At 43.6% G+C, this 27,783-nt stretch overlaps 2 protein-coding genes across 4 annotated transcripts; one reads left to right on the forward strand and one right to left on the reverse strand.

The window, feature by feature from the left end:
• Window positions 1–382: 382 nt before the first annotated feature.
• On the reverse strand, window positions 383–20,403 carry tut4 (terminal uridylyl transferase 4). 2 transcript variants are annotated; one of them, XM_076278262.1, is made up of 30 exons: window positions 20,274–20,403; window positions 18,526–19,072; window positions 17,760–17,896; window positions 17,287–17,403; window positions 16,876–17,053; window positions 16,428–16,516; window positions 16,152–16,203; window positions 15,783–15,852; window positions 15,279–15,405; window positions 14,758–14,877; window positions 13,815–13,991; window positions 13,522–13,696; window positions 12,381–12,997; window positions 11,429–11,579; window positions 10,975–11,061; window positions 10,722–10,825; window positions 10,406–10,463; window positions 10,185–10,288; window positions 9,872–9,961; window positions 9,367–9,480; window positions 8,564–8,641; window positions 7,011–7,188; window positions 6,687–6,734; window positions 6,252–6,334; window positions 5,878–5,993; window positions 5,497–5,645; window positions 4,749–4,852; window positions 2,522–3,185; window positions 1,679–1,849; window positions 383–965 (listed from the first exon to the last, which is right to left on the reverse strand). In XM_076278262.1, the coding sequence occupies exons 2-30, from the start codon at window positions 18,989–18,991 to the stop codon at window positions 883–885; spliced, it is 4,707 nt and encodes a 1,568-aa protein (XP_076134377.1). In that variant the 5' UTR covers window positions 18,992–19,072; window positions 20,274–20,403; the 3' UTR covers window positions 383–882. The 2 variants fall into 2 exon arrangements, with proteins under 2 accessions (XP_076134377.1, XP_076134376.1); XM_076278261.1 differs by having other exon boundaries at window positions 17,709–17,896.
• A 41-nt stretch (window positions 20,404–20,444) lies between these two features.
• On the forward strand, window positions 20,445–25,054 carry gpx7 (glutathione peroxidase 7). 2 transcript variants are annotated; one of them, XM_076278263.1, is made up of 3 exons: window positions 20,445–21,112; window positions 23,309–23,570; window positions 24,592–25,054. In XM_076278263.1, the coding sequence occupies exons 1-3, from the start codon at window positions 20,981–20,983 to the stop codon at window positions 24,753–24,755; spliced, it is 558 nt and encodes a 185-aa protein (XP_076134378.1). In that variant the 5' UTR covers window positions 20,445–20,980; the 3' UTR covers window positions 24,756–25,054. The 2 variants fall into 2 exon arrangements, with proteins under 2 accessions (XP_076134378.1, XP_076134379.1); XM_076278264.1 differs by having other exon boundaries at window positions 21,019–22,377.
• Window positions 25,055–27,783: the final 2,729 nt, after the last annotated feature.

Genomic DNA, 27,783 nt, shown 5'->3' on the forward strand with positions numbered 1-27,783 from the left:
TCCCATGTCCTTAGGGCAGAGCTTGATTTTAGCACCACCACCACCAAGTGTGCACATGATATAGTGTCTGAGACAATGACTTGGTGCGGTATGTTTTCACAATCGATCTCTGTACTCACTCAACAAGTCTAAACTACATAGGCTTTTATGCATGTTTTTATATAAACAAACCTAATGCTTTAAAATGCCTAATATCTGATTGGTACTGAATACAAACACAACATGGTTTGCTTGGTGCAGTACGTTTTCATAATCATTATTAAAGGACCTCTGTACTCGCTCAACAAGTCTAAAATACATAGTTTGGTTTTTCTGCATGTTCTTATACAAACAAACCTTGAGGCTATAAAATGCCTAATATCTGACTGGTACTGAATACGAAACACAACAACATGGTTTGCTTTTTCTTTAATTTTTTTGGGGTGTTTTCTCAGTTTATCCTTTTTTTCCTCCTTTTTCTTTACTATTAGGGTTTTATGGCACTACATAATTCTCATCAGGTGGTATGCTTGTTTTTAAAACAAATTTCTATTCAAAGCCATTTTGTCCATATGCAAGCAAAATATGAATACAGCTACCAAAAATAAAGAGAATACATTTGTAGTCCTTACTTTACACATAAAATAAAAACACTTTTAGACCCCCTGCAAAAACGAGGGTGTTAAAATATTTGACATTTGTATCACAAATCAATGTGATGAGACAGAGAAAGAAATAAAATGTAAAAACTGTACAAAAATGATAAAATCCGTTATTTAAAAAGTCCTGTGACCAAATAATGCAAATTCATACTTGATTTTTGTTTTTTTGTTTGTTTTTTCTCTCTCTCTTTCTTGGGGCAGTACTTCTCTAATTAAAAAAGAAATCAAAATTCAGTCAGCTTCATTTCTTCTGCTGGATGAAATTGAGATTGTGATGCCTCCCATGTTGAAGCAGGTGAACATGTTGATTGGCCACAACAGGACCTGGAAACAAACAGAACAGAACATCAGCTTTAACATTCTAATGGCAAGACGATGCAAACAAGCTATTACAGTATACAGTTAGGTCCGGTCAAACTATTTATTCATTTCTGATTGGATCAGAGGCGAAAATGTAATGGTTTCCATCAATGTAAGGGGCCTTATTTAAACGACTGGCAAAAATCTTTTTCCTAATTTAATACCATGATCCAAGACCCAGAGCACAAACATCAGTGGGCAAACTAAAGGCTCTCCCACACATACACCACACTATAGCTTTAGTACATACACAAGACCCTTGACTCCATACCTGACTTAGCATTTTGCACACTATTTAAATTAGGCCCCAAGTCTACTCAAGTACCGCACAACAAGGAATAACTGTAAATACCGAACATCTGCTTGAAAATGTGACAACTCTCAACTCTATACCTCTGGTTTCAACTATAAGAGCATGGTGCTAAACCTACTATGCCAAGATTGTGGATTTAGACCACTAGGACGTATATACGGACAAAATATGTAAACAATCTTTACTAATAGTCACATTAAATAAAATGTTCTCCTAAATTATTAAATGTAAGTATAACTTGTTACTCTCTAGCACTTTGTATACAAATGTATAGCACTTTGGTCAACTGCTGTTGCAAATGTGCTCTATAAATAAACTGACATTGACAATGTGACTGTGTGAATAACAATAGGATGGGACTCACCCTGGGAGAGGAAGGCCTTGCCGGGCGGAAAGCCCCCATTGCCCTGCGACAGGAAGTTCTGGGGCATGCGGTATGGCCAGGAGGGCGAGTGTGTGTAGTGAGGCGCATTGCCATGCTCCCACGTGCGCGAGCCCTGGCTCACGTTACCAAACTGACCCGGATAGCCTGCATCTGCAGAGGTGGAGAGACAGCACGTGGGTTACTACAACTCAAAGACGACTAAAACAACCAAACCAAACAAACAATATATAATAAAACTCATGCAGAAGTGTTTTATTGTCTTATTGCTCAAGATGAAATACTTTTTTAAAATGAGTTAGGGCATGATCAGACAGGACGCTGTTGTTGCAGTGAGAGGTATCTTTTCCTAATGTTTTGTATTGGCAGGAAGCATTTTGAACACTGCTTAAGCGGACTTGGCGCCTCACTTTTTGTTTCGCCTGCTGCGACCTCGCACACACAATGTCCCAATTTGAAAAAACCCTCTGATCGCACCCTAGATGTACTAGCACCAAGTTCAAAGTGTCACCATATCCCATGTGACACTTACCTGAACACACACACACACACACACACACACACACACACACACACACACACACACACACACACACACACACACACACACACTCCTTATGATGCAGAGCATAACAAAAGTAGCAGGATACTCAAAGACGCTGAATAGAGAAGAACATGTATTAGCACAAAATGTGTTAGCCCACTTATTTTAAAACTGATAAAAATAAATTAAAAAATAAACAAATAAATCATTAAAACTAAATCCAACTACACATACACACACACACACACACACACAAACACACGTGCACCCCCAGTGTGTACCTGACTTTCCCAATGTGCCGTTTCCCACCAGTGCCCCCGGGTTGAGATGGTTGTGCCAGGGGAGCCCGTCCCGGCCCGAGCCGCTCATGCCCAGCGGCCTGCCAGCCGGTTGAGCGAAGATGATGCTAGGGTCATTCAGGTTCATCGGGGAGGGATTGCCCGAGGAGCTGCCACTACCACCACCACCAATAACACCAACACCACCAACACAACCTCCTCCTCCAGCTACCCCACTAGCAGCACCAGGGTTGCCGGGCCGCAGGGGGAACTTGAGACCCGGCGGGGAGGGGCTGGACCCGCTGGGGGAGCCCTGGATCACAGGCCCGTGGATGGGCCAGGAGGTGGAGGTCATGGACACAGCTGGGTGGTGGCCCGCCTGGGCCTGGGCCTGTGCCTGGGCCTGCTGCACCTGCTGAGAGTGCTGCTGCTGCAGGAGCCCCAGGGCCTGCAGGCCCACGTGATAGGACCCTGGGTGGGAGTGAGGGAAGCCGGGGGGGAAGAGGGGGAGCTGCACCTGGGGGCCGTGGGGGGACTGTTTAGCTGCGGTGGGGCCCAAGGGGCCTTTGCTCTGTGCGGACTGCGGGGAGCCGGCAGCCTGCGAGGAGGCCTGGCTGAACTGGGGGGTGGGCTGGGGGGAGTATGGAGGTGTCTGGCGTGGGTCAGACTAGGTGGGGAGGAGAAGGGAGGGAGGGAGGGAGAGAGAGGGAGAAAGAGAGAGAGAGAGAGAGACAGTGACAGGGTTAGAGAGTGGAGAGTGAGCAGGTACATAAGCAGGTATAAAAACATTGTTATGAATATAACCTATGAACATAATGGTTGACTGAAGAGCACGAGGCGTTAACCAATAGGAGGTCATCCCTGCATGACATCATCGATCTCTGAGCTATGGTCTGAGCTGTGGTCATGACAGACACAGTCGCTGGCGTCTGCAAGGCAGGAGAGCTCTGCAGGGGAGCAGTGACTGTGGAGCCGCATGGCCCTTCTGTGTAGCCTTGTATCTCTCTAAGAGCCCTGAGATCCCTCGGCCAAAGAGACATCCTGGAAGTGGAGGATCTCACCGGCCAGGAGAACCACAGTGTGCGTGGCCTGGCAAGATTGCCCCAAATGTATGACTTCTCTGCCAGGAGAGCCCTGACATGGCTTGGTTTCGTTGGCAGTCTGGTCCTTCCAGTGGTTCATGGGCCCTGTGGGGTGAGGTAGGCAGCTACGTCCTCCTCAACACAGGGCAGGGAGGAATAATGCATCCGCATCGCAGAGCGACGAGAATTCTGAGTAACCCTGCACTGTGCACTGTGGAGTAGGCCACAGAACGCATAGCCAGAGGCGGTTGATAAAGCGAGATGATTCACAGATGGGTTCTTACTGTTCCCTTATGACGTAGGGTTTGCCAGCACCACACCTTTTTAGGAGACAGGAACTGTGTACAATTCCATCCCATTGTAGAAGTCTGATCTGCTTTATCTTGTGTTCTAAAGGATCTTTGGCATAGCATTGCAGTGGCACGGTGCAGCATGCCATGAAACTCCCAGAGGTAGTGCAAGCCCTGGAGCTGTCGTCAGCACTGAGGCCAGAGGCTGCTGCTTCCTCCCCCTGTGAGGGGTGGGGGGGGGACGGCTATTTCCCCTTCCTGTTCGTTATCTGAGGACGAAGTGAGACATCACTTCATCGCAAAGGTTGAACAGATTCTCTGGTAGCTCCTCTCCCGAGACCAGACGAGCACACGGGTGAAGAGGGAGAGGATGCCCTGCCTTAAGCAGCAGTACACACGGGAGAGAGATGGTTAGATGCTCAAGAACGATAAAGATTGAAAAGAGGACTAGCTTATCACAGTGCGCCATTATATTGTGTAAGGTTCGAGAAACAAATCCCTAAAACAAGTGATTGGAGATTGGTTCAGATAGATGACGTCATGCAAGGATTACTTCCCATTGGTTAAGGTCGACTGAAAGAGAACTAATCTTAAAAGGGGATAGGTTTTACATGTCAGAAGATGTTTCTATATCTAGATCTACAGTATCAACTAAACAACTGCAGTACTTAAAAGAACAGCTTCTCTACATACCTAGAGAATTCTAGCAAGGAATCTATTATATAAACAACATAAGGTAACAACTGCTGTTCTCGGTGTGCCTTGTGGTTATAGCTACATGTCACCAAATCAGTATTAAGCCCTGTTGAGTCCCTGATAACAGACATGGCAAGTGAGAAATAAAAGAGTTCAGCTTACACATTCTGAAGGCTGCCTTGTACGGCCCACTCTCTCCTGGGCCATGCCACTCTGAGGGATGGGGATAGACTGGGAGCTCACCATAGAGCGAACCATATGAGGGACTGGGGAAAGAAGAGACAAGCGTCAACATGACAAAAATAAACAATAAGATTACACTGCCCTCTGCTGGTTTCATGGCTCTACAACAACAATGAAAAGGCATTACCAGACACTTTCTAATGAGCACTCAAAGAATCCTCCATAGAAATGTATGGGGTTAGTTTGTAACATCAACATTGCAGTTGTCTGCAATATCCCGCCCCTTCCTGTACTGTAAGTAATTAACCGCATGTTTATCCTCTTTAGCCTTATTTTAGCGATTGGGGGTTATTTATATCGTTCAATTCAGATTCAAACACAGATTTGCCTGATGTACTTTTTATGTCCTATGACCTGCCTTATGTATGTCTCCCCATTCACTTGAATAGTCCTCTATGCTTAACACATTGGAGATTTGTTTTCTTCTGAGGGACTAACGTTTGTTAACTTCCACATTTTAGAGCTTAACCTGCCACCTCTATTCTCTGAAGCTTTTAAGATACACTTCAACCAGGAACCTAACTAGTAAGTAACTTTAGGGGTCAATTCAAGGATATAATTTCCAGCAGTATTTAGTAGGTTAGCAAAGTTAACACCATGATTGGTGAGCGTGATTGGTGGGTTCACAGTATGTCTGAGAGAGCTGTGTGATTGGTCGAGCGGTCACCTGGTCCAGCCGAGGCCCTCTGGCGGAGGTGTCGGTTCTCGGGGCAGTCGCGCCGCACGTGGCCCATGTCGCCGCACAGGAAGCAGCGCCGCTCACGAGGCTCTTCCTCCTTCACATCCTCGTCCTTCTCGTTCTCCTTCTTCTTCATTCTGACGAGAGGAAGAGGAACAAGCACACAGGCACACACACACACACACACACACACACACACACACACACACAAAAACATTAATAGAATTTATTAAGGGATCCTCATCTGCAAACTAGCTAAATCAGCAATTAAAAACAAAACTCCAAAACACTCAACGGAACAAGGGTAACTGAAACCCAAATGTTTCGATGCTGGGTTAAGACAGGTTACAGTCGGCAGCGATGACTGACCTGCGTCTTTTCGGACAGTCCTTCATGTAGTGTCCAATCTTGCCACAGATGCGGCAGCAGCGGTCGTTGGGAGCCAGCTCTCCATCCGTTAGCACCTTAGAGTCAAAGAAGTAATCCTGAGGAGAGAGGGAGGGATGGTTAGATTCTAGCCTCACATGTTCATGACTTATTATGGTCTGGTTCATGCATACAGCTCAGATAGTCAATGGATGAAATACAACTTCAAGCATACGAGGGAACACAAACTCTTTTGAAAGTTGGGATTTTGTGTAAACATGCATAAAACAATGTCTGTGAGTATATTTGATTGAGAGTTTGTGTGTGTGTGTGTGTGTGTGTGTGTGTGCGTGTGTGTGTGTGTGACAAGTGCCTACCGGTTCAAGGCCAGGCTGGGGGTAGAAGGGGGTGCCAAAAAGCTTTCTGCCATTTATGAAGGCCTTCATGATGAAGTTGGTCACTGAGGAAGAGGACGGTGACGGAAAAACAATTAAAAATTTGGCCAGCCACAAATGGATGGATCACGTTACAGATCCATAAGGACTGACACCACACGTTTCAAAAACAGCTTCTACCCTTCAGCAATAAGACTATTGAACACAACTAAACTGAAAAGATTTTTTTTCAACATCATTATTTATTTATTTATTCATTTATTTATAATTTTTGTTTTATTATTTATTCACTGGATTGAGCTAAATCCTGTAACAACAATACCACCAACATTGTTGTGTGTCAATAAAAGATATCTATCTATCACATTTCAGACAAAATGTAGTATTAGATGCCAGTGTTTTCCATTTGATACTTACTTTTGCGAGAGACCCCTGCACCAAGGTTATGATTCAAGTCAAAGGGATCTGTGGGGATTAGAGATTTCACATTGTCACTACTTGACCATTTCCAAAAGGTATGTCTCTCTCATACTCAGTCTAAAATACTAAGCAACATAGGGGTCAGTTAAAGGCAATCACTTTTACTGTGCTTAGTTTACTTACGCATCTCCTACTGATAATTACTGCTGGCTGAATGTGCAAAACAAAAACCACATCCATCCTCTCCTTCCCCTTTAATTTCTTATCTGTCTATGATGCAAACACTAGTGAAAGTGTGAAATCTCGGGTTAGGTCACCCACCTTCGATGGCGATGCATTTGGAGGTCCACTGCTTCTCGAAGGTGGTGAGGCGGCTGTGCTGGCGGATGCTAATGACGTGCTCCTTAAAGTCAAACTCCTCGGTGTAGAAGCGCAGCAGGCCGAGCCACAGCTCGCCCACCGACTCACGGTTCTGCTGCAGCTCTGGCATGCGGCGCCGCTGCACGGGGCCGCAGGAAAGTAAACAACAACATCAATTAACGACGCAATGAGAATGCCCGATAGTCACCATTACTTCTATCACAACTCAAGATCTTTGGTTGATTTTACTTCTTAGTGCCATTCATAACATTCAAATCTCTCAAATATAATAATAAGAGGTGTTCAGCGGGATAGCATGTGGAAGAGTGGGTATGTGGGGGTGGGGGATGTTTCGATACCGATACCAAGTCAAGAATTGCGATCTTCTGCGATTGCGAGAATTACGATCTTCTTCGATACTTATTAAAAAATGTATTTGATTTGGGGGCCCCACCACCTTGACATCATCATCAGTAATATTGAATATACTGCAGTGTGATCATTCACACCAGTGGCCATCCCAGATTCTGCTTGACTCTCTCCACACAAACACACATGGAAAATGATGGCTTATGTCATATTTCATATATTCTGCATAATTACTAGTAAATATATTTAGCAATTTGAAAACTATTCTAAAAATATAACTATTTTTAAACTATTACACTTAGGCATATCTTTAATATGGTGTGTAAGTCTAATTGAGTGCACACTGGTGATGTGTAGGTGTAATTGAGTGACTGTCACTTTAAGAGATACGTGAGAGTAATTGACCTTGTCTCACGGTTTTAGTCTAACGTTAGTGAATAAAAGTTGCACATAGCGCATAAGGATATGTGGATGTAATTAATTATGTTTTGTATGTCATTAGATAAAATAAATGTTTAAAAAAATGTACAAGTTGAAGATTTCTGGGATCATAGAAGAGATAAGTGTCTTGCAATGTTCATTAATGATTTTAGCGAGCACTATTGTCAAACGTTACCTGAGCTAGCGGGATAGTTAGCAAGGATCTCTCTTCAGATGTAAAAGTTTGCCATGGTTGCTTAGCCTATTTCTAAATTACATTGAACCCAAATAGTAGACCTAAATGACCAAAATCCCACAGCTTAGGTAGGTTAGCAACACAAACTTGAGAGATGGAAGTGAGCAAATCAACTTGATATTAGCCTATTATGATGTGTTACCATAGCATCACTTGAACTAGCAGCCATCTCTCGATGTTTATAGCACGACAGCTGCGCTTACGTGTGTGAGAGGAGAAAAGACGCACAGCCACAGGTTAGGAGAGGAGGCGCTAGAAGCATGCCTTGTGCACACGCATGTTACTTCAAAAGAACACGGTCATTCTCAAAAGTATCAATACTAATAAAATTAGGCATCGTGACAGGGATTTGTGATACTTTTGTAGTATCGGTGCACCGTGCAACACGTACAGGAGCTTTGTATGAGTAATAAGCCTGTACTGTATGAAAGGTCTGAAAAAAAATGTGTGGGCAGGAAATAGATCATACCAATTCATCAAGGTCATCAAAGAAGTATGCATTCCAACCATCAACCATCCTCTGAGGAATCTCTCTACCGTCATATATCTGAAAAGGAGTTGAGAGACATGAGGGTTTAAGCTCTTTCTTATGAAAGAGGGGATAACAGAAGTGTGCTGTGTTATAACAAAGGTGTGCTGGGTTGGGTTCTGCTGGGCTATAACAGAGGTGTGCTGGGTTGGGCTGGGCTGGGTTATGGGCTGTGCTGTGTTATTACAGAAGTGTGCTGTGTTGGGCTGTGCTGTGTTATTACAGAGGTGCACTGGGTTGGGCTGTGCTGTGTTATTACAGAGGTGTGCTGGGTTAGGCTGGGCTGGGTTATAACAGGGGTGTGCTGGGTTGGGCTGTGCTGTGTTATTACAGAGGTGTGCTGGGCTGTGCTGTGCTGTGTTATTACAGAGGTGTGCTGGGCTGGGCTGTGCTGTGTTATTACAGAGGTGTGCTGGGCTGGGCTGGGCTGTGCTGTGTTATTACAGAGGTGTGCTGGGCTGGGTTATAACAGGGGTGTGCTGGGCTGGGCTGTGCTGTGTTATTACAGAGGTGTGCTGGGCTGGGCTGGGCTGAGCTGTGCTGGGTTATAACAGGGGTGTGCTGGGCTGGGCTGTGCTGTGTTATTACAGAGGTGTGCTGGGCTGGGCTGAGCTGTGCTGTGTTATTACAGAGATGTGCTGGGCTGGGTTATAACAGGGGTGTGCTGGGCTGGGCTGTGCTGTGTTATAACAGAGGTGTGCTGGGCTGGGCTGGGCTGGGCTGGGCGGGGTTTAGGATCTTACCTCCTGGAGGACGGGGATGACGGGTGGCTGCCTCTGCTGCAGGAAGTACAGCACCATCAGGATGTACGCGTAGGACGAGAGACTGCCGCGTGACGCGTCACCAATGTCACAACGCTGAAGGACACACAATACGGACTTGTCATTATTAGGGTCATCCAGGACTTCAAGAAAACTCAAATAACTCAAATACAGGCTATTCTACACATTCATTAGATTTACATTTATTAATGTAGCAGATGCTTTTTGACCAAGGCAACTTACATATGTCAATTATATTACAAGGGCCATTGTCCTTGCAACTCAGGGTTAAGTGCCTTGCTCAAGGGCACAACGGTGGATGCCAGGAATTGAACCCACAACTTTTCTAGCTACTGCATGCTAGCCCAGCTCCTTAAAAACTACGCTACCACCGCCCATTCATATTTGCTGGAACTACACAAGCTAAGAACAAACAAGGCTAGGCCAGTCCAGGAGTAGTATTCTGAGAATTAATAGAGATGCAAACCTTGGCAAACACTTTCATTGTGTATCCCAGATATTGCACACGAGGGTCAATGGCAGCATAAGTGGCCAACATTCTGGTGTTATGCTGGGCCTGTGGAACAGATGGCAAAGAATGTAACCAAATTCTTTATAGATTTCACTGTACATGAAACTTTTTATCAGTTCACGTTTTACTAAAAATGTATAAATGACTATTTACTTTTTTAGAAGTGTATATAACGAGGTGTGTATATTTTTAACATTGTTTATATCTGAAACCCATACAACAGAAAGAAAGAATATCATAACACACCCACAACGGTATTATATCTTACCAGGGTATTATAAAGGCTGATGTCTCCTTCTAGAAGACTCTGACGATGTTCAAATTTCACAATAGGCACTTTAGCGGTCGTTATAGGCAGGATGTTCCTCAGACCTAAAAAGGGCACATTCAGAGGGGGAGGGGGCTCTTGTAAAAACAGCTCACTTCCAGATTGTACAGGAGTAAATGATGTATCGCCGAGGAAAGACAGAGGGGCGTCAAGATACTTACCTGTGTGTTTTTTGAGTACCTTTGCAAGCCCCTCAATGATCTCCTTACAGTTCAGTTTCTGGACAGTGAGCAGATATATAAATCTCATAGTTAGACGCACCGATCAGGCATACATGTACATGCATACAGAACTAACAAAACACTGTAGTACAGGAATCAATGTAAAAGGTTTTTGTACAAACTAAAATAGACATAGTGTGTTGTGAGTGTGTGTGTGTGTGTGTGTGTGTGTGTGTGTGTGTGTGTGTGTGAGTGAGAGAGTGAGTGTTATAGAGAGTAGAAGCAATAGGCATGAAGACAGATGGCAGCCACATACCTCTGCTGTGTCATGACCTTCCAGTGTCATGCAGATGTCCAGGTCACTGTCACGGAAGCCAAAGCCATTCTTGGAAGAGCCAAAAAGGCAGAGCTGGGCCTTATCTGGAAATGGACACACCTGCTTGTTATCATACTGATCTAGGACAGTGCTTTATGCACGTTAAAACAACAGGGTGGCAAGGCAGGTTGACAGCACAGTTACTCCAACACTTCAGGTCAGTGCAGTGATAAAGAGTTTCCTTAGCGCCTACCGTTATACTCCTTTCGTATGAACCTCTCCAGACTACCCAGAATCTGCTCTCTCTTCTGCTGTTCCAGTGGAGTAGGGGATAATTCATCTGCGCACACACACACACACACACACACACACACACACACACACACACACACACACACACACACACACACACACACACACACACACACACACACACACACACACACACACACACACACACACACACACACACACACACACACACACACACACACACACACACACACACACACACACACACACACACACACACACAATGCTGATTAACTCAGTATTACACAGCCATCTAAGCCACAATTTGATGAATAACAAAGGTATTTTCAGGAGAAAAGGACATTCTATTAAGGGATATAAGTCCAGTCATAAGATGAATGTATCTAGGATATGGTGCATAGTGTGTGTGTGTGTGTGTGTGTGTTGTCTCTTACGGTAGCAGAGCCTGCAGAGGCCATCAAGGATCTCGCGGAAGCGCTCGCTCATGGGGGGCAGTGGCATCAGCTCGATTTTCTTAAAGTCCTCAGGACACTCATCCTTCAGATGGCCGTCCCTCTTGCAGATGCTGCAGACCACGGTGGGGGGCTGTACAGAAGAGAGGAAAGGGATAGGAGAAGAACCATCTTTATGAATGATCAAACACATACAAACTACATTTACAAGTTTCCCTAGCCTGAATTCACCTTGGAGGATCGATTGCGGTAACGTCGTGAATGTGCCATGTTGACAATGAAGAGAGGGATAGCGATTAATCCAGCTCTGTATCTTAACTACAAAGAGGTTTTGTTGCCAACAAGAGAGACTGATTTTGTAATGCCCGTTGCCTATGACACTACACTTGAAATTCTATGGGAGTGCGATTCTATAGAATGCTCACTATTATTTGACACAATGGGCAAGTTTACATTTGGTTTGAAAATGTGTCTTGTGCAATCTGATCATAAGTGGACGGCCCAGAGCCTTAAAGATAGATCTCTCTCTAGGGTTCTGGGACGGCCAAGCCACATTGGATCTGACCGAATGCTGCCCATCTTGCTGTTTTCAACTGTCTAATGAGTCACTTGCTGTAGCAGGCATCAAGGTACCATCCAACCTTTGTTTTTACGGATGGTCTACCGAGATAGCAACACTGAAAGCAGACTTCCTTTTATTTATTGCTGACTTCTGTTGTAAACTGACAACATAATTCCATAGAATGTTGGCCGTTGAAGGCAGCATGAAGGATATAGTTTAATGCCTTCAAAATTCTGCAAAATTAAGGTATCTTAGAAGGCAGAAATGTATACAAATATGTGATTTGGACATGATTCAATGCCTTGCTACCACACCATGCTTTCTTAGAAGGAGCACTTTACTGATGAAAACAGAACATTAAACCAACATTACCTTTCCTCCAGTGAAAATCATCTTGTCGAACACATACTGCAGGTCCTCTGGGGCAATTTCCTCCTGCTCTTCCTCATCCTCTTCCTCCTCCACGTCCTCCTCCTCCTCCTCGTCGCTGTCCAGCAGGCCGTTTTGAGGGGAGGGAGAGCCGTGGTCCGAGGGGGGCTCCCGGCCCTCCCGCCTCCTGTTCGCCGCCTTTTTCTCCCTCTTGTGCAAAAGCAAGTCCGCAAGTCCGGCACTCAGGCCTTCCTCATCCTCATCTTCCTCATCAACATCTTCGTCGTCACCTTCATCCCTTCTGCACTTTCTCTCTGTGCTGTCATGCTCTTCCTCTTCGCCTCCAACCTTGTGACCCTCCTGACCAGTGGTCCGATGTCGCCTGGCTTCGGCGCTCTTTCCCCGCTTGCCCTCCCTCTCACCCTCCTCGGAGGCCTCCCTCTCGGGGTCGGGGCGGCGCCTGGCTCTCTTGCGGGCCGCCCGCCTCTGGCCCTGCTCGCGGTTGCGACTCTGGGGGCAGGCGAAGTAGCGGTAGGCGCCGCGGAAGCGCTCCTGGATGTACTCAAACACCATCTGGCTGTTGAGGCTGCGTGCCACATTCCTCTTCAGGGCAAAAGGGTCTGGGGGAGAGGATAGGGTTAAACATTAAACATCCATATAAATCAAGAGTGAAAAATGTTCAAAAGGTATCTCTGCAAAAATTCTGAATGATCTTGTTGATTATGAAGAAGTATGTATGTGGCAATGGAGAGGAGTCGACCAGCAACCGGAAAGCCCAACTCCTCCTAAACCTGTCAAAGTGTCCTTGATCAAGACACTTAACCTTAAAACTGCTCCCGACTGCTCCTCAAAACTGCTCCCTTGGATGGCAACCTCCACTATCAGTGTGTGAGTGTGTGTGTGACTGGGTGAATGTGAAGCATTACACTGTAAAGCGCTCTGAGTGCTCGGAGGGATGGAAAAGTGCTATAAATGCAGTCCATTTACCATCTCGTCTATGAAACTATCTATGAAACTATTTGACTTTTACACCATTAAACAGTCGAAAATGGACAAATGGAGTATTCAATGGACAGTGTGTGTGTGTGTGTGTGTGTGTGTGTGTGTGTGTGTGTGTGTGTGGGCACATGGTGAGGGCTCTCACCCTCAATGGCGAGGCGTCGGCGGGGCCAGTTCTTGACATCGCGGGGCAGCAGCTCGTGCAGGCGGATGCTGATGATGTGTTCCTCCAGGGCGAACTCCAGCGTGTAGAAGCGCAGCAGCTCCAGCCACAGCTGACCCAAGGACACGCCCTTCCCAAGGTCAAGGGTCAGACGTGTCTATGAGGAGAGACAGCAGCACACAGTCAAACACTGTACGTACACATACACACTCAAGCATTGGTTCTTGCTTCTCCTCTCCACAACTCTGGGGGCTGGCATGTTGACGCCAACTCACCAGGCCTTCTGTGGCGTCACTCTTCCTGCGCGGCGGGGCCTTCGGCTCGGGTTTGCCCTTGTTCTCGCCGCGGCCCTCCCCACTGCTGGGGGGCCGGAGCTCCCAGCCCACAAAGATGTCCAGCTTCACCCCGGTCAGGTGGTACTCGTCCACGCGCTTCACGTCAAAGCCCTCGATCTGAACACAAGGCAACAGTAGACACAAGAGAGGACATCAGTGTCACTAAGAACACACGTCCACAGAGAAAAGAAACTGAAGGCTCTATAAACACATGCAAGAAAACATGCATTGACTGTGCTTTACCAGCCCAATGTGAATTTATCTTGCAGTGAGTCTTGTTCAGAAAGAACATGAGAAAACAAGCTACTAAAAGGTTTACTTGGAGTCAAAACTGCAACAAAAGGTATAACAACAAGAAACTTGTTGGCTGACTAAAGAAATTAGATTTTATCAAAAAGCAAAAGTATAAAGCCATGGCAACAATCAGTGAGGCTATACGTACATTCTGAGAGACAAGGATTTTGTAGAGGATTATGTGGTTTAAAAAAATTGTTTAATCTGTCTTTCTACATCTAGAAGAGACTTGGCTTCTAATAATAATTCATCCTCAAAAGACACACTGTAATTTCAAGTTTGTTTTTATTATTTAATAGAACTTTTAATTAGAGTTGTACACTTTAATATTTATTTCAATTAGACTGCTCTGAATTGCTTTGATTAATTTTTCTTACATAGTGTTTTTAATTATCACATTCCAATCACACTTTTCTCAACCATTCATGTTTCCCCTAAATATCAATCTGTCATTATTGAATGTCCTAATTTCAACATAATTTCATTTTCATCGTTTTTAATTGCTTTTCAGCAGAAGCCTCTCTAAAGCTCTTTCTGAGGCACACTTTAATATGAAATAGAGTCATGTGTCACCAGCATATGTACCCACCCAGTTGCCAAGATAGACGGGCAGGATGGGCTCCTTGCGCTGCTGCAGGAAGAAGATGACCATGAGGGCGAGGGAGTAGGACGGGATGCCACCCTCCGCCTGGCAGTCAATGTGGCACAGCTGGAGACAAAACACACACATGCGCGCGCGCACACACACACACACACACACACACACACACACACACACACACACACACACACACACGCACACACGCACACACACGCACACACACGCACACGCACACACACACCAAATGTCAGGAACCGAAAACAACAATGTGCCTTGTAGATTACTTCACTACTTGAGGCCAGCTGGGAAGGAAAAGAATGAGGTAAACAGACAAAACCAAACACACATCTTGTGTTTCACTGGCTCTGACAGGGTGGGTGTAAAAGACATGAGGGCCCACACAGCCTCAGAGTTGTGGAGAACTCTCTGTTCTGGTGCACTGCTGAGGTACAACTGAGGATCAGAATAAACAGCCAACACTGCCTGGACGGCTGAGGGGAGGTGCTTACTTTGGCCCAGTAGCGGAAAGCCAGGACCAGGGGCACCAGCCTGGGCTCCAGTCTCGCCAACGCCGCCAGGTGGTTGGTGGTGAGGCACGCAACATCGTTACCTGCACTGACTTTACACATAAGCCCACTGCACAGAGAAAGAAAGAAAGAAAGAAAGAAAGAAAGAAAGCAAAAAAGAAAGAAAGAAAGAAAGAAAGAAAGAAAGAAAGAAAGAGAAAGAAAGAGAGAGAAAGAAAGAAAGAAAATGAGGGAGAGAGAATTAGATACAACTGTGCAAGCGTTCAGTTCTAAAAAGCATTCTAAAGAGGCTTTCACAGAGTAGTTTGCAGTGAGGAACACAAACACGGCAAGAACGTCACTGAGGAATAATGAGGGATATGGCAACACTTTCACGTTAAATCATGCAAGACTTTCCTGGAATCACTACACACAGGAAATTATGCTGTGCTTTGGCAACGGGTCAGGCGCTCGTCATGAGACAGCAAGCAAGGAAGTTCCACTAACCTGCTGGCGTCCTTGCAGTACACCACGGGAACTTTGGCGTGAAAGTCAGACTCCACTTCAACATACTGGGCTGCAAGCAAAAACAGGGAGTTTAAAGTGGCTTAAGCCAGCCAAGTGAAACAAAGGTTAATTAAAAAAATGAAACGAAAACCCCACAAAACCCCTCTCTCATAAGCAGTCCTAACCTCAGTGATACAAGAAACTAATTACATTTCCAAAGAAAGCTCGTTCATTAGTGTCTCGTCAGCAAAGGAATAATGCTACATAATATCTATTCAAATGAAAATTTGCAACAAAAAGGCATGTCCTGACATACCCTCGTTTACTATACAACAAAGACAGGACAAAGTAACATGGAGCTTTACTTACAGCTGTTCTTAAGGATCTCCAGCACTTTTATGAGCACTTCTGGTTGAGTCATCTGTGGACCATAGAGGACATTAGTGAGCACTTATTCAACAGGATAGAGCAGGCTGCCATCAGCCGATTATTACACTGATGTATAATTCTGAGAAGTAGACAGGCTTGTGGAAACCTGGATATGACAACGCAAGTGGCTTGCTGAATGAAAGCTGAAAATCTGTGTCTGTCTGTGTCTGTGTGTGTCTGTGTAGGGGGGTGGGTGTGGGGGGGTTAATGACTTACACTGGATGGATAGGTGACATCAATGTTGACATCACTGGTTTTAAAGGCGAAACGTGTCAGACATGAACCATACAGGCGGAGATTGCATTCTACAGGAGGGGGAAAGGAAAAAATAAATAAATAAATAAATAAATAAATCTCACTTCAGCCAGCAGCAAAAATGTATCTGAAACATTTATCTTTCCATATTTTTAACACTTAAAAACTGCCATATCACAATTACTAAATGACTTAGTGTTAGCCTTTTATGATCCATTTATGATTAATGAAACATACAATAGATGCAAGGTAGTGAATAAATATAATAAATAAAATCTACACACCATCAAATATTCCTCTAAATGATAATGTAATATAATGCAAATGCAGGTTGTATTCTGAGCCCTTCCTTTTCAGGACAACCAATACATGACTGGTTGTTAGTTGGAGACCCAAACTATTATTTAACCTGGGAGGTGCTCCTTGATGACCGCCTCCATCCTGGTGACCATGGTCTGTCGTTCCTGAAGGTCCTCCTCGGAGATGCCATGCAGCCGGGCGGCCTCCTGCACAGCCGTGTCCACAGCCTTAAGCTGGGCGGGGGAGGGGGGCGGCAAAGCCCGCAGCTCATTCTCCTCCTGTTTCTCCTGCACAACACACACACACACACAGGATTTCAGGCCCAAAGTTAGAGCTCACACTGAAGTCAAATCAGAGAATTGAATTAACAATGGAATCCAATAGGCAAAAAACAACCAATTAAATATTTTTAAAACAGCAGGCTTCCATAACTTCCGTAACAATGTGCAGGACATCTGTGAAGAACAAAGGGACTCAAACCCTTGAATGTAAATATGGCTATAGCTACAATTGGACACACCATGATGTTTTTCTTGTGGCGCTTCTCTTTGATGTGTTTGTGGGCGCCCTGGATGTTCTCCACATGAACTGAGCAGAGCTTGCATAGGTACTGGAAGTTGGGGTACTCCGGGGACTGCTGCAGAAGAACACAGGAACATCAGAGAAACCAATGGGACGTGAGGAACTGAGCACACACCCACTAACATGCAAACGGCGATCGTTCACAGCTCCACCCAAGCAGAAACCTGCAGTGGCACCTACAAACAAGTGACTTGTTGAATTAGCCAGAAACTTGGGTCACTCACATTACACTACTGAGAATTACATAATGCCCCCATCCCCCCTTAGAATATCGATCGAATAATATAGAGACAGTGAGCAAACATGACTAGTGATCAGAGATGTTATACTTAGAAAATAAAACATTGATAGTAGTCATGCCATATTTGAAGAACGTCTAGGCTCCATCTTGGTGGCGTGTCCATGCCTAACCTTGACCAGGCGATGGATGTAGTCTCGGCGCAGCCTCTCCTCTGCCTGCTTCAGCCCCAGTTGCTGCTCAGAGGTCAGGCTGCCCTCGCCCACCTCAGCCCGGCTTCCCAGTGCACACAGAGCCAAGATACGATCATCTGCAGGTCACAAAACAGCAGAGCTGCTTAGACGCACATCATCAGACAGACACTAATGGCTCCCTGAATCAGAACATATGAAGGCTGATTAAAGGTTCAGCATAACTTTCTCCAATGGAAGAGGGTACAGGGTCATCAATGCAGAGGTCATATTTTTAAAAACTACATCACAGATCTATATATTGTGAGCATGTTATGCCAATGCCTTTCTAGTTCACAATGTGGTGTTACGTGCCATAAAATAAGTAAACATGAACCAGAACACAGTAAACAAAGCTAGATCTGAAACAGACGCAGGTTTACTCTTGCAATAATGTCCTGAGAGAAAAGAATGTAGCAAATGTACCAGATGTAGAAAAATCATGCTACTACCGAGTTTTAACCATTTACTGGCAAGCTGTGGCAAATTTAAGTTAATCAGCCTCTGTTGTCTACCAGAATACATGCAAATAAATCAATTTACACATTCTTATTTGGCAAATACAGCAATGCAATACAATTTGAGTGTGCAAAAGCTGCATGAAATGATGCAGACTGCAAAACTTACTTTAAGTGTTGGCTAACAGAAAAAAACAAAATAAGCAAGTATTGGACAACAGAAACAAACAGCCAACCAGTTACATACATACCTGGCAGATCTAATATTATAGAATGTTTGGCCTGCAGTGCCTTTTCCTCGTGTGGGGCAGGACTGGCTGCTCCAGGACCCTCAGCACCTTTGAGATTTCGGTTCCAGCCCGGGGCCCTGCGGTCATGGGCAGGCTGCCTCGCATCTGTCTGCTGCTGCTGCTGACACCCTCCCTTCCCTTTCCCCCTCTCCCCTGAGCTGGTCCTACCGGTCAGCCTGCGAGGCTTGCCTCTCCCTTGGTCCTGTGGACTACCAGCTGCCATCCTGCCAGTGCTGTGAGTGCCCTGGCTGTCTCTGTGATCATCTCGTGCCCTGGAGATACTGTCCTTAGTGCGGCCGGGGCCTTTGGTGGGATCCCTCAGCAACTGTGTGTCTTTAAGAGTCTTGGATGCTGGAGCTTTCGCCCCTCTGGCCTCCCCACGTGAAGGCTTGACAGACTTTAATGGGCTTTTGGATTCCTCCATCATGCAAGTATCTGTCTGTGTCTGAAGAAATTAACTGTTCTGTATTGTGGAACGCCAGCAGGCTGAGGACAGGAGAGATTGAACCTGGAAAGAGAGAGACTTGGAGCATACAATTTCTTTCTCACCTTCGACAAGGAACAAGGTATGAATATTTATGGCTTAACTTTGTCTTTAGTGGGGTGAATATTTCATTATATTGAGGGAGCTCAATAACTAGATGGAGAAACACGTGTACATTTTATATTATACTTGGAATAGCTGCTTTGCTAATGCTATCGAAACGCGTCAACGTGACTTGCAATGCATTATTGTACAGTATGGGTTGTTGATCAATATACTATGCAATACACAAGTGCTTTGCATATGGAACAAAATATGTCAATGGAAACTGTAGCATCTGTACACCCTAATCCAAGTGTTATCTGTAAAGTAACAGCACACTTGCCCGCAACACCGCCTAATATCGAATGCCATCAGTTATGTTGATGTAACTCCATGCAAGGTAGGCCATTCAGGAATCGCCCTATCGTTATTCGTATTAGCTTATAACATTTGTGAGAGGCAAAGCACAATGTGATCTCATCATCTTAAACAAATAGCAGTTATGTACAGGTCCCAAGTTAATGTGATTGTTTTGCAGAGAAATGCTATGTTATGGCTAGCTCTTAACTTAGGAACGGATTTATCATTGGACATGTAACGTTAGCCATAACGCTAACGTTAGCTGTTTACGAAGCTTTAGCTGCCAGGCATGACCTCAGTCACGTATAAAGCACACAAACAAAAGATGCAAATATTGTACGCAAATATTATCAAAACGTGTTGAGATGGTTGGTAACACGAAACAATATCTTCAGCAAATAAAAAATTGTTCTTACTAGCTTAGTTCAAGCTATGGTGGCACAATATCGTGCTAATTTAGCTAACGTTAATATCCAGAGAGATCATTTAATGCTGCAAAGAAAATGTATGATGCGACTCATCACATTATATGCATGGTCTATGTTCCCCATCATGTGGTGTAATTTCCGAGGATTTTTCAACCCGCACACAGCCTGACACAAGCTTGCATAACCAATTGCTCCATTGCTTCACGGGTTTGCTTACAGTTAGTGGACGTAGCACTTAGCTTAGCCTGTCTTGTTTGTTAGTTAGCCTCAATAGCCTGCTATCTGCTTAGCCTAAGATGGCTAGGCACCCAACTTGTTCATTTCCTTATTCCCAAACTAAACGTAAAGCAAATTCTAGTTAGTTATACGGGAAGTTAATATAGATTATGTCTTACGTTCATGTAAGCTGTATTTCTGTTCAAACAACAGCTACATGCTGTCCATCTTCCCAGAATGTTTTTTTGTTTTTCATGTCCACGGCCCAGATCAAAACAGCAACTATAGCCGCCATGTTAATTCTCGACGAAAGGCATTGTGGGTATAGACTACTGCTTGTTTATAGCAAGTCTTGTCTGCATTGAGTTATAACTCCAGTTTTAAAATGTGGGCCAATAATGGAGTATATTAAAATGAGACAATTTACTCATGTGTGTTGTGTAGGCTAACAATTGCACGTGGCCCGTTTGTCTTTTTTCAATGACCCCGTGTTTCAGAAGTTAGTTACAGATTGGCTTGAGCTCTTCATTCTGAGAAATCTGTAATCTGCTGTTTTTTCCGTGGCATTTCACTGAAAGCAAAACACAGCATAGTCTTCCCTAGTGATACGAAGTTAACATTGGCGTCTTTGAACACTATGGAACACAACTGTCTTGGTGGTCGCTGGTTGCTCAGTACAGATTAGACAAGAAAGACAAATAGTAGGTCTCCTCCTGGCCAGAGGCCTGCTACTTTTTCTTCTGCTCACTGCAACGCATTTCATTGGCTCTTTGAACGTCCCGTTCGAACGTAATGAAGTCCCACGTCCGACTCCCACAACGTCGTACTGCTGTGCTCAAAAAAACGAGAAATAGTCGTTTTTGACTTGCCTGCCTAGCATTGCAAAATGTTTCTAGCGGCCCTTGTATTTTTACCTATATTGTCTCAACTTATCGATGCCAAGCAGAAAGATTTTTACACATTCAAAGTCGTTAATATTAGAGGGCGATTAGTGTCTTTGGAAAAGTACAGAGGTTCGGTAAGTTTTCAAACTTTGGAGCGGCTGTCAGTGAGTGAGATTGTTGAGGACGTGTTTTGCATGATTGCATCCTTATTTCCATTGAGCATGTCTGACGTTGTGTGCTTCTGCTACACTTCTCTTTCTATGTTTGAATAAAGCACTAACACAATACAAAATTCCGCGGAGTTTTGCATTCTTTCCTTCCACTTAGTGTCTACGTGGCACCACATTTAACTAGCTTAGCATGACATACAGCAATAAACGGCATGCTAGCTCTATGAGGGGTACTAGCTCTATGGGGGGATATAGCTTAAACTGTCTCTTTAGTTTGATAACAAAAATAAATAGACTTTAACATCACTAACTTGAGTCTCTTAAGCTATTTCTATGTGTCGTTATAGGCCACCATTTGTCTCTTTGGAAAAACTATGCATAGGAAATAACTGCAAGCTAGTATTATTCATAAATGTCTGATGGTTAATTGAGAAATTAATTCAAGAGCTAACGTCTTCCGTCTGCATTTGTTCTAGGATGAAGGCTAGATTTTTCTAATCAGCCCATCTGTAATGTAGCCAGAAGTTCATCCAAATAACACTAGAGGTCCTCCTCACGAAATAAAAATTGAAGACTTATAAATAGCCAATTGACAGATTGGTGTTTCTGATTGTCTGAAACATTTTCAATGTAGGCTTTGTTGCATGTTTCAGATACAAAATCGTGCACGATCCACTAATATTGGCCCTATTATAGCCTACAATTTTTTTTCTTAGACTTTCTTAGACAGCAGTGCTGCAGTTGGGATCTACTCTTTGTGACTTTAAGACTATTTAAATATAAAAAAGGGGGTGGCGATAGTAGGCTGCTGTATAGAATAAATAACACAAAACGGCCTGTCAGTAATTTTTTTTTTCAGTTTTTATAACTTCAGAAATGTTATATACCCAAAAAACCTTGACTGGTAAAGTCTTCACCCATACCCTGTCCACATCCTGACTACCCACTGGCCTACAATAACCCTAGTCTATGCTACTACATTTATTTCATTTGTCTAACCTTGCTTGGACCACTTAAAGTAAGTGATGTAGGAAGAAATTATTGAGGAAAAAGTAAGTAAATAAATACGCTGGCATTTTTTTCTAAAGTAGCCTAGAGTGAGAGAGAGATAGTAGAGTCAGTAGCCTACATTGTTCACTACAATCACTCATGACTGAATCACTTACCTGAAGGACATAACATGAAGAGTGATGTTGTCCTCTGATGGAATGGAAGTAAACAACATTATGGTATGGGTAATAATGTCTACTGCATTATGGCTACATTATACAAGGTTATAAGAAATCATATTCATGTGTAAATCGCTGGATATCATGACTTGTAGCCACATACTAGAGTATAATGAACTTTAAAAGCACACCATGTATGCCCTATTAGTCTATAGTCTACAGACTGCTGATTTTCATAAAAGCAACAGCAAAAAGGTCGACACTGAGCTAACAGCCAAATCAGGAAACCTGGAAAAATACTGTAGATTCATGTCTCTGACTTAAACATGACAACACTTTTTTATTATCTAGTCAGAACATAATCTTCAGGACAAATGTAATATCGCATCGTAAGATTTAGTTCATTCTTATCTGTCATTCCCAGAAACATTGGAATTATGTTAGACTAACATTTAGAAAACCATGTGAACATTGTTTTTCTGTATCTGAACTCTTAAACTGATGTATATGTCTTTTTGAAATGACAATTGATACAAAACAATAGGTTCTAATACTTGTAGGTGCCCTGTGACCCCGTCCCTGGTGTTTAAACATTTAAATTAGAACAACTAGGGGTTATGTTGTGGCTGCATTGTTGTCATGTACATAAATACTTAAATATTAAAGGGTCACCGAACTAAATATATTCAGAATGAATTGAAATGACATTAGATAAAATTCCAGGGTTAAGTAAAATGTCATTAAATAAAATGTTTCATACCGCTCCAACTGAAGGAGGAGGTTAAACTGGTTAAACTGAGAGTGTTCAGCCACTTGTGTGAAAGCTTTGATGTGAACAGTCTGTTTTTTCAGAATGCTTTGTTTGCTTTGTTGTTAAGCTGTTTGATCTTCTTGTATATGCTGACCAGTTTTCACTCACATTTGTCCATGATAACCTTCTAGTCACCTTTGTGTGTGTGTATGATGCCTGAGCTTCCCACATCCCCTGCAGGTGTCTCTGGTGGTGAATGTGGCCAGTGACTGTGGCTTCACTGAGGCGCACTACACAGACCTGCAGCAGCTGCAGCGTGACTTCGGGCCGTACCACTTCAATGTGCTTGCATTCCCCTGCAATCAGTTTGGACAGCAGGAACCGGGCAGCGACAAGGAGATTGACAGTTTCGTGAGGCGGGTCTACGGTGTGTCTTTTCCACTCTTCAGCAAGATTGGTGTGGTGGGGGCAGGGGCCAACAATGCCTTCAAGTACCTCGCTGGTGAGCTGGAATGCTGAATGAATCATGTTTTGATTATATGGTGTGTGTGTGTGTGTGCATGTGCACATATGTGTGTGTGTCTGTGTGTGTGTGTGTGGCTTCCAATAATGAAGGAATAAATCAATGGATAAGAGCGATAGACAGGATAGAGAAGAACTACATGGTAAGTGCAAGGTAAGCATGTTGGGTTGTTAGTGGTGTTAGGAGAGGAGGTAATCTTAGAAGAGCTGTGTCTTCAAGAGATTTTTGATGATAGAGGAATGCCCCTGGTAGCACATTCTATCATTGGGGCATCACAAATGAGAATAGTTTGGATTGCAATAAGGTGCGCATGGCAGTCCCAGGCAGCATTCTTTGGAGGAGTGTGGCGGTCAGTTATCTTTATGTCTTTATGAGAGCATTCAAGTAAGTAGGTGGGAACCGGAGATCACTTTGTAGGTCAGCATTGGTGATTTGAATTTGATGTGGGCGACTATAGGTAGCCAATGGAGCTTGATGAGCAGCGGGGTAATATGGGCCCTTTTGAGTTGATTGAAGACCAGACACACGGCCGCGTTCTGGATCATCTGTAAAGGTTGCACTGTACAGGCCGGGTGGCCAGTTAGAAGGGGGTTACTGTAGTCAAGGCATGAGAAAGCCAGGGCCTGTAAGGAGATGGGTTGCATATTTAGTTAAGAGCTGCCTGATTTTTCTTATATTGAAAAGGGCAAAGCGGCAAGACTGGGCAACGTGGTAAAAGAAGGTCTTCTAGGCATCAGTCATGACATGTACATTTCTCACAGCATTTGGAGCAAGAGATAAGGAGTCCATTTTGATGTTGGATAGGATAGGAATAACTCGTAGTTTGTAATTATAATAATAGTAATAATAGATACCAATATTAGTAATAGAATTAGTAAATAAAATGTAACACAATCAAAACAATAACCATAAATGAATAGTAAATAAATTAAATGAATTAGTTAGATATCTAGACTAAAAAAAGAAGGCAGTTCATTTGTTTTCTTTTTTCCTTTTGTAGAAGCGTCTGGGAAGGAACCTAACTGGAACTTCTGGAAGTATCTCATTGATGTTGATGGAAAAGTTGTTGATGGTTGGGGTCCCAAGACGCCTGTTCAAGAAATCCGACCAAAAGTAGCCGAGATGGTCCGTAAACTTATCCTAAAGAAGAAAACTGAACTTTAGTGAGCGTGTGCCCACTGTAGTCTTCTTTCAATGAGCCACTGTTACAAATGCCAAGACATCAAGCACTGAGCAGAAAGAGGAGCCATGCTTTTTTGACATGACAATCTTCCATCATTAGACCCTGAGGCCAGAACATTTTTGATATTTTGAAAATGGGCATTTTAAACCATTCCTCTTGCCCATTAGACCATTGATTATTTTTTTTAAAGTATATTATTCTCTGCAAGAAAAGTGTAATTTTTAAAGTTTTTGTTCAAGTGTACTGATTTGTCCAGACAGAGATAAACTAGTCAAACGTCTCTCTTTGTTTCCTTGTCACTAACATGCAGCTACTGAAGTTATGAAATATGATGACACAAGTGCGTGGACTAATAATAAAAAAAAAAACCTGATATGCTGCAGACGTCAGAGAGTGGGGTTTGTTTATCCTATTTGCCTTTCATTGGAGAAGGGGGTTAGCTGAATGTGGCCTGACTTGTCTTGACTTCAAAGCTGTTTGAAGCAGCAGCAATATATTCACCACACAGCGCTTAAAAAAGCCCAGTCTCTCCATGTCCACAGACATTCCTCTAGAGACGGGCAATTTATTCCAGTCTAGGTGTGTTTATCATGCATACCTTGCATACACGCCGTTAGCAGCAGTGGAATTGGGTGGGAACTGAAGCTTTCCATCCCTCTTCATGGTCACATGAAATCACATTAATATTCCAGTGGACCACTCTTAACCAGTTCCATGATCTCTCTCTTGCATGTTAAACATGAGCCTTGCAGCCTTATTGTTTTGATTACAAATAGCCAGCTTTAGGCTATCTCATGGTTGAGAATAGGTTGTGCAAGCCTATTCAATGGAGAGGGTCTGACTGACATAATGAGTGCCAAGTTCAACACTGAGATTTAATTGTCTTTACAAAAATAATGTTAGAAGCTTAGAGGACCATTCTCTAATGTCTGTAGCAGAAGAAGAAAATAACACATTTTATAAGTCATCTTCATTCATTGTGTTATTTTATTTCTTCATTGTTATATCCCTCACTGCAGAACCACAAGACAGGTGTGAAAGGTTAATCACTCATGATCATTATAGTGTGCACTCACAGTGTTCGCTCACATCCATGTTTCAAATTTACACATTTCAGCAATTACCGAGTGCAAAATGAGTTTTCTAATGATCCCCACTCGTGCTGTTTGCCCACCTCTAGGCCTTTCCCATAATGAGTAAAGCCTAGGTTCTAATTAATCCACTGGTCTGAACCATCTGTCACAAGGAAATGAGAATATGTCAGTCAAAATGATGCAAAAGACAGAGCGATTGCAAATGACATAAAGTGTATTGAAAATCTATGGAAGATGCAAGCAAACAGACAAACATGACAGTCTGATGGACATAGTAATGCATGTAGGCATAGCTTTAAAGGTGACATAGAATTATTGAATGGGGTATTTATCCTTGTTCTGTGATGTGACATATAGACAACAACGTTTTGGTTGGGTCTGTAATGCCTTAGAAGCTTACTAAAAACCTCTGTCAGAAAGCTATGTTAGGGTGGGGGATTTTCAATGCATGGTTTTGTACCTATTTGGCGTCCTTTCGGGCTTAACTGGCAACCCTATTACGAAATGCAAGCACTTGAGGTGATTGACTGCCTTTGCTGCCACTCAAAAGAATGTAACTTTGCCGACTTCGGAAAACATGGACAAACCAACTTCTTATGGCCCTCACAGATTCAGCCTTATACTCTAGGCTAATGCATTTGCCCAGGAGGCTGTTTGGGTCTTGGGCTGACGGTAGCTTACCGTTCGAGCAGAACGAAAATAGAACCGTTTCAACTAGGCCTATTTGTAATAATATGAGCATCTAAATAGACAGAGGCGGCTTGCTCAAAGGCTGATGCTCAGTCTATATGTTTTGTATTAAAAGTCGAAACGTGTATGTAGAGTCTTAGTATAGGACAAAAGTTGGAATACAAACGTTACAAATGTTTCCCATTACCAATGTCTCGGAGACAGCTAGGTAGGCTACTTTCATGTTTTTGCACCAGGCGAAACATATTCACAAACTAAAGGCGCAGATGCCTTAACGTGAGCAACAACTTGGCAACAACTGATTCAGCTAAAGCTTGGCCAAGGGGATAATCCGTGCGTCGAAGTTTGATGCCAAGGGTTCTAACCATGCCTCTACATTTGTGGAGGCATGGTTAAAGGAGAATTCCGGTGTGATATTGACCTAAAGTGTATTGAAACATGATACCGAGTGTGAACGTATGTCTCATAGCCCAACTCGGCTTGTCCCCTGCACTCCAAAATCTGGCGCTAGTTAGCCAATGCTACCAACAGCTTTTTCAATTGTGGTGCTTCGGCATCGGGCTAGCCATGCAAATAAATCACTGTTTTACACCATTTACGAGGCTCAATGTATCTCCACACTTCATTGGTAGACTTCCGAGGGCCCTGACATTTCAAACGAGACATTGAGAACTTTGAAAAAGCACTGGTAGCACTGAACAGGTATGATAAGGGATCAGATTCCAAAAATAATTCAGTGGAAATACATCAATTCCAGTTTCTTCCAGTAGCAGCAACTGGAATCCATGCATTTCCACTGAATTATTTTTGGAATCTGATCCCTTATCATACCTGTTCATTCTTACTCATCGCTCGACTTATCGTGACTAAATTCAAGATGGCTGCAAACGCTAAACTTCGTGAAGATACTGTCTGTATAAATCGTCTTGTAAGTAAACTACCAGTGCTTTTTCAAAGTTCTCAATGTCTCGTTTTAAATGTCAGGGCCCTCGGAAGTCTACCAATGAAGTGTGGAGATACATTGAGCCTCGTAAATGGTGTAAAACAGTGATTTATTTGCATGGCTAGCCCGATGCCGAAGCACCACAATTGAAAAAGCTGTTGGTAGCATCGGCTAATAGCACCAGATTTTGGAGTGCAGGGGACAAGCCGAGATGGGCTATGAGACATACGTTCACACTCGGTATCATGTTTCACTTTAGGTCAATATCACACCGGAATTCTC

The sequence above is a fragment of the Alosa pseudoharengus genome, unplaced genomic scaffold (genome assembly GCF_046254945.1).
Source record: "Alosa pseudoharengus isolate Yale_2024_CS ecotype anadromous, Long Island Sound unplaced genomic scaffold, YU_APseudo_1.1 YU_APseudo_1.1_scf_11, whole genome shotgun sequence".
Lineage (NCBI taxonomy): Eukaryota > Metazoa > Chordata > Actinopteri > Clupeiformes > Clupeidae > Alosa > Alosa pseudoharengus.